Genomic DNA, 7,273 nt, shown 5'->3' with positions numbered 1-7,273 from the left:
AGGATGTACCTTGGTGTATGCTTTTTGCTGATGATATTCTTCTTGTTGATAAAACTAGAGAGGGAGTTGAAGGTAAACTTGAATTATGGAGGTCAACTTTAAAAAGGTTTTCGCTTGAGTAGACCTAAAATTGAATATATGGAGTGTAGTTTTAGTAGCAATAGACCAAGTGAGGGGATTGTGATTTTGGGCGATCAAGTCATTAATAAGAGTACACGTTTTAGATATCTTGGATCTATTGTTCAGAGTGATGGTGAAATTGATGGGGATATTATCAGCAGAATTCAAGTTGGATGGTTGAAGTGGAGGAATGCATCAGGCTTATTGTGCGATAGAAAAGTCCCCCTCAAACTTAAGGGTAAATTCTATAAGATGGTTGTGAGACTTGCAATGCTTTATGGTGCAGAATGTTGGCCATTAAAAGAGAAGAATAATACTAAGTGTTACAGAGATGAGGATGCTTTGGTGGATGAGTGGCTTGACCCTTAGAGATAGGATACAAAATGAGCATATACGTGAAAAGGTTGGAGTAGCTCCAGTGGAAGATAAGATTAGAGAGAGTCTTAGATGGTTTGGTTACATTAAACGGAGGCCTTCCGATGACCCTGTTAGGAAAATTGAAGTATAAGATTTGACTTATGTTAAGAAAGATAGAGATAGACCTAAAAAGATTTGGTTAGAAAATATTAGAAATGATCTTTCTTTATTAGATTTAAATGAGAAATTGACTTTTAACCAGACACAATAGAGAAAAAGGATTCATGTAGCCGACCCCACTTAGTGGGACAAAGTCTTAATGTTGTTGTTGTTGTAGTAGTAATTAGTCATTTAAAAAAAATAGCATGAATGTTAATTTTGTAAAATAGCTAACATTTCAGTGATATAAATGTAATTCACCCATTAATAAATCCAACAAAATTCATGTACATTCTAGAATTTTATTTTATTTAAAAAAAAAATATTTCGACCAATTAAAATAAATTCACACATATATCATAATGATATAATTTGAATCTAAAATTTCTTAATTAATAGCTAAATTTCACAACCACCACAAACAGATCAAGTTGAGAGATGAGCTACGTTTTTGTTTGATTCCATTAAACCTGTATAGAACTACAATCGTGATGTCCTTTCTTATCAAACAGACTGTACAAGAGATGGCCAGAAATACATGACCAAAAAACCTATAAAACCAGCTACCTTTAGCAGAATAAACTCTCAATTTACCTGCAAACTTTCTTCCTCCCCTTGGTCGAACTGCTGCTCTCCACCGGCGACCCTCCACCGCCTCTCCTACTCCCCTTCGGCGGCCTCCCACCGCCTCTCTTCCTAGCCGGACTTTCAGCTCCTTTACCAGCAACCAAAGCCTGCCTACCAATGAAAGTCTTATAAGCCATCCCATTCTGAAGCTTATTATCAACTTCACAAGGCTTGCTAATAGGAGAATGAAAGGTGTGGCGCAGATTTTTCATGACGATATTTCTGAGAGAGTGGGCGGATTTGTGTTTAGGAGAATTCCTCTTGTGAAAGACGAGGGCGTTGTTGCATAGTAGAAGCAAGTCTCTGAAGAGTTCCTTAGCAGAAGAGATAGAACCGTTGCTAATCCCTGAACTTATGGTTTCCAGATCCACGTGTCGGCGTATGAGCTTCTTATACTTGGAGTTTTTCTGATTTCCGGGAAGAAAGAGAGAGAGAGAGACGGTAAGAAACGAGAAGGTAGCATATTTTCTGATTCTTTAGCTGTTATTCCGGAAAAAATATTACGTGCGGCGTTCGTATTCATCCGGAGTGGAATCCGAATGCGCCGGGCCCAGTGCATCCGGGTGGTATGGCGCGACCGGATTCTCCTCCAAACAGTTCGGACGTGGCACGTAATAATCTCTCGTTATTCTGGCCCAAAATACAGTGCTCGGAAGTAGAGCTGTCATAAAAGAAAAAAAAAAAGCTCCCGAATATTTATTGAGGCACATATTTGATTCATTTGTTAAGTGATTTTGAATATTTATTTTGAGTTAATTTGTTTAAATAATATTGTGTTTGTTAGTCCGATCCAAGAGGGTCCGACTATCCTTATTGAACCGGTCCCTAGTGGACCGGTTTTATACAACAACCGCCGGCCCAAGGAAGGGAGAAGGGGCCAGCTGCTCTTATGGGACCTACACATTGATTAATAATAATTGATTTTGAGGGAAATATTTGAATGAGGGGCTGTTTAGGGATTTTGTATTTTTACTTTGGCTTTAATTAGTTGCTAATGCTAGAATTAGGATTTCATCTTGAGTTTGAAATCAAATTTGAGATTTAGAGTTTGTTCATTTGGGCTCTAGGCTTGGCTAGAGATTTGGAGAGTTGTTTGTGTTTTTCTCTTCAATTTCCTAAAAATTCTGCATCGTAGTGTTGATCTCTCTCTAAAATCAACAGTTTGCTTGCTGTTTTTTCACCGATCACTGTTAGGTTTGCTTGCGAACTCAAGTATTTCCCTTAGGGTTACTTGCGAATTCAAGTATTTCCTATCATTATCACTTTCAAATTTAAAAGAATTGATCTCATGATGTGATAATTAGCTTTTTAAATGTATTTAAATACAAATTCACAACTTGTCATCTAACTAGATGACAATGAGCATGTAAAATTCATAAAGGCTAAGATGCTGAACTCAGCAATTGGTGACAATAGAACCATAAAACAAAAGATAATCAAAGAGAACTATCAACAAAAATACCTGTTTCTCAATTTTATATCGGAGAATTGAAACATCCTTGTGCTTTGAAATTGAATCCACAATTCCAGCCAGATCCACAACAGGCTCCTCTTGTTGCACCGCACAGAACTTCTCACTAGATGGCATGCAACCTTCAGAAGAGTCCTCTCTTCTTGTTTCACTTTCACCTACACTAGCCTCCTTGAAACTGTTACATGGCTTCCTCTTCCTCGGGTCCCTTTTCCTTCTAAAATTTCCAGAGCCGAAATCTGCGCACAGATTGCTAGCCATTTCGATCCTGTAGTCGTCATCTTGCAAGGAACAGGAGGCGGCAATCTCAATTTCTGGCGCCCAATCTCTCTCTGTGTTTCTTGTGAAACTACCAGCAGATAATCCATCTATGGAAGCTTCTTTGCAGAAATAATCAGCACCATTAGCAACATCAGCAGGTGATATCGATTGGGAGCGGCTGGTAAAGTAATCCAAATTGTTGCAATCACTTTCTTTCTCAGCAGTGAGGCTTTCAAGCTTGGATTGCAGGGTTCTAAGAAGAAAAGGATAAAAGTTTACTCGAGACTAAATTATATAACATCAAGCTTCTTTGAAAAGAGAAATATACGTACATGAGGAAAATATCACAGCTTAGAAAGAGGAAAAGAAAATGAAAAGCTAAAAAAGATTGTTTTAAAGTAGAAACCTCAATGAAGACATTAGATAGAGTTTTAATTAATTAACATTTAATACCTACCCAATAGAGTCCACAGATTTTTCCAGTTCTTTTTTTAATTCAGCAACTCTCTGGCTTCGGAGCTCTTCAAACCAGGCACTATAAAAAGGTAGAAAACTCTAAAAATGCAGCGATAAGAGTTCAATAAATTTGGGTTTGTTCGGTTCAAGTAAAATAGATGTAGATTAAGGTTTCGTTTGGAACGATTTATTACTTTTTAAAGCAAATTTTTAGTACACAAATTTTAATTTTCGTACTAAAAAATTGTTTTAAGAAGCAACAAAAAACCGTGCCAAAGAAAGCCTAATTCAAATGTACTGCAAATTCAATGCTTCTAATTAAGCAGTTGTAAAAACAATTACTTTACATCAATCCAAACATTCAAAAAATAATTCTACCTGCATTCATTTTAGTTTTCACCTATATTATAACAGATCAAAAAGCCCCATTTGCAATAATTCGTGCAATGGCAATTTAAGATAAATTAATTGAGAAAGCTATTTGTTTCCTTAGCTATCATGCAGACAAACTTTGCACTGACTTTGGAAGAAGTGTATCAAGACAACCAAGATGAAAGTAGGTGCATCATTCTAATTTATAGACAATAATCAACTTCTCTTTCAGTTGGTTAATGAAAATAATTAGTGGAGCTGCATCCAAGAAAAATTTTGAGATGTTTAAAGCCTATTAAATTGTGATTCAACACACCAAAATTTCTTTTCAAATGCAAAGGCAAGCAATTGTCAGTGATTAGCGTGTTCTACTCATTAGAACTAATTAAGGTTTCGTTTGAGACAATTTTCCTACTGCTTTCTGAAGCAGTTTTTTAGTATAAGAAATTTTATACTAAAAAGTTACTTTAAAAAACAGTAAGAAAGTCGTCCCAAACAAAGACTAAGACTTCGTTTGGGATTTTTACTGCTTCTTAAAGCAGCTTTCTAGTTCAAATATTTTCAAAAATTAAAAATTTTGAATTAGAAAACTGCTTTAAGTAGTAAAAAAGTTGTCCCAAATGAACCCTAAGACTTTGCTTGTGACAGCTTTCTCAGCCTTTTAAAGCAACTTTTAAGTAAAAAATTTCTTACTTCAAAAAATTTTTTTTTTCCTAAAAAACTACTTTACAAAATAGTAAAATAGTCGTCCCAAATGAAGCCTAACACACTATAACTACCAGCATCATCATCGTAATTATTTTCATCATTAGCCATATCCCAAAAAATTAGGTTAGGCTTATGAATCCTTCTTTGATAGTCATTCTTAGCATCTCCGCATAATTTATTATGCTTATCCCTTTACAAAATAGTAAAATAGTCGTCCCAAATGAAGCCTAACACACTATAACTACCAGCATCATCATCGTAATTATTTTCATCATTAGCCATATCCCAAAAAATTAGGTTAGGCTTATGAATCCTTCTTTGATAGTCATTCTTAGCATCTCCTCATAATTTATTATGCTTATTCCTTACAAAAAGCATTAAATTTATCATATTTTCCTATTATCGAAATATATTAATATAGTAATATATAATTATAATTTTTAACACTCACTCGCATCCAGAGTAGCGCTCTTGCAAGTCCTCGTACTTGGCCTCGCATACCTGTAGAAGCAAAGCAGCATGGAAGTTATACCAGTCACCTTGCCAAGCGCATGGAGTCTTATCATCGAGGTTGCTTCAACTAAATAAATACAAAGATTGCATATTTTTAAGAATTATCCGTCTGCTAAAAAAAATCCCAAAATAAATAAATAGTCCCATAATCTTGTATTTGGTATTGTGTTTAAAATCTTTTAAGTTAATTACATCAGTCTTAATATCAAATAAATTAATCTAAAAAAATTTGATAACTCAGGACTATATAATTGCAGTGTAGTACTATGATAATCTTAGGTTTCGTTTGAGACAACTTTTTTACTTCTTTTAAAAATATTTTTTAGTACAAATTTATTTCTTTCAAAGAAAAAACTAAAAAATTGCTTTATCTGCGAGAAATTAGTCTGTGCGGACACTGGATGGTCAGGAGACCAATCAGAACACACGACGTCACCGATACCGAGCGGTACCGAACACCATTAACGAGCAAAAAAGTGACGTCGCACATTCTAATTGGTCTCCAGACGCCACCCGGGTCCGCTCAGAATAAATTTTCCTCATCTGCAGATTGGATCATGCATGACATCATAATGCGAAGAAGTAAATAAAAAAATGGAGAAACTAACTCAAACGAATATGAATGGAGAGTGGCTTAGGTCTATTTTTAACAGCTAATATTTCAAATTTATTTGATTCAAAGTTTCAGTCTTTGGGCATCTTCAAACCGACCAGTTAAAAAATGGCTATTATGTCATTGTCACACACATTCTCTCTCTTTCTATTTCTCGCTCTCTCAAAATTTAAAACTGAAAATAAATTTAATGTATATGCCTCATAATTGGTCAAATATTACCGTTTTTTTTAATGAAATTATTTTGAACTGGTCAAAATAATTTTTTCCTGGAAATATTGTGCCTAAAAGCCGTGAAATTTTGATTGGAGATGGATGTAATAATGAACAATTAATTCAAATTTATATCAAACACACCTAAAAAAATAAAAAAAAAAACTTCAAACTAATGAAATTTTAGTTAGAATATTCTCACCTGATTTTGATTCCATACTTTTCCAGTTAGGTTTCTATCTCCTATCCCTCAATTAACAAACGTATGAACTATGAACTAATCTAATTAAATCCGAACAAAAAGATAATGAGATTTCACAATTCAATTTCAAAAACGATAGGGGTTTCAAAATTTGAAAGTTCGATTAGAGAGGGAAAATGAATTAGGAGACCTGCGGTGTGAAGAGATCTGGGAAATCAGTGCGGTTCTGGAGCTCGGTGGCGATGGCGTTCCAGTCGGCTGTACCGTGCAGGAGAACTGCGCCACCGAGGATGAGCTCCTCCCACGTCCCCCATAGGCTAAATAGCGCCATCACCCAGCCGTTCGATCACTTCCAAGTATCCACAAACAGTTCGATTGATCACTCGATCGATCACCCAGAACAGAAAAATTGGGCAAACGGAAGAGATTTCAAAGGAAGTAAACAAAGCGACTTGGGAAAATCAGAACGGCCGTGTCTTAGGGTTTTTTTTTTTTTAATTTTTGGTTTGTTCGTTGGACGGGCGGAGTCGGTCTACTACTAAAGTCGTCTCCTTCTTTCTTTTCAAAAAACTTTTGAAACGTTAAATTTATGTAAAAATTATTATTATATTTAAATATTACATTAATTTTAAGAGAATTTACATACATACATAAGAGGTGCCGATCCAACTTATTATATGATTCTTTAGGAATTTATTTTCATCCATATAAATTTTTATTTCCACCAAAAGTTCTAAAATACTCTGGTCTTTAGGCAATTGCCCCCGGTATAATTAAAAATATTGTGTAGAGGTGTTATCTACGACGTGTACAAAGATCAATGATACGAAAAAATATGAGTCGAGCCATATTCGACATTTTTAATTAAATATTTAAGAGAGAGAGAGAGAGGAGTGAGAGAGAGAGGAAAGAATCCTTACCTTGCCCGATCTCCAGCAAGCGTGACTCCCTCCTCCGCCGGCGTTGCCCTCCGACGCCATCCAACAAAATCCAACGAGAGGATGATCGTCGCCGTGAGAAGCTCGGTCGGTGTGGATCCTACGGTTGCCTTCGGCTTTGCTCTCCCGACTTTCCCTTCCTGTAGTACGAAAGCAACAAACCGGAGCTCGTCGCTGTTGGAAGGTACTTTCTCCATCACGCTTTCTCCGCCCAAAATTCCAGTAAATAAAAAAGGTAGCTACATGCTTCCCTTTTCGCGCAA

At 35.8% G+C, this 7,273-nt stretch overlaps 1 protein-coding gene across 4 annotated transcripts; it reads right to left on the bottom strand.

Moving 5' to 3' along the window:
* Positions 1–1,067: 1,067 nt before the first annotated feature.
* Positions 1,068–6,597, bottom strand: LOC110106481. Of its 4 annotated transcripts, none has more exons than XM_020836411.2 (5): positions 6,263–6,597; positions 4,983–5,032; positions 3,453–3,530; positions 2,726–3,248; positions 1,068–1,670 (listed from the first exon to the last, which is right to left on the bottom strand). In XM_020836411.2, the coding sequence occupies exons 1-5, from the start codon at positions 6,401–6,403 to the stop codon at positions 1,227–1,229; spliced, it is 1,236 nt and encodes a 411-aa protein (XP_020692070.1). In that variant the 5' UTR covers positions 6,404–6,597; the 3' UTR covers positions 1,068–1,226. The 4 variants fall into 4 exon arrangements, with proteins under 4 accessions (XP_020692070.1, XP_028550297.1, XP_020692071.1 ...); XM_028694464.1 differs by having other exon boundaries at positions 1,068–1,374; XM_028694463.1 differs by having other exon boundaries at positions 1,530–1,924.
* Between the last annotated feature and the right edge of the window lie 676 nt (positions 6,598–7,273).

This window comes from Dendrobium catenatum, unplaced genomic scaffold, assembly GCF_001605985.2.
Source record: "Dendrobium catenatum unplaced genomic scaffold, ASM160598v2 fragScaff_scaffold_488, whole genome shotgun sequence".
Taxonomy (NCBI): Eukaryota; Viridiplantae; Streptophyta; class Magnoliopsida; order Asparagales; family Orchidaceae; genus Dendrobium; species Dendrobium catenatum.
This window is presented reverse-complemented; position numbering and strand designations above follow the sequence as displayed.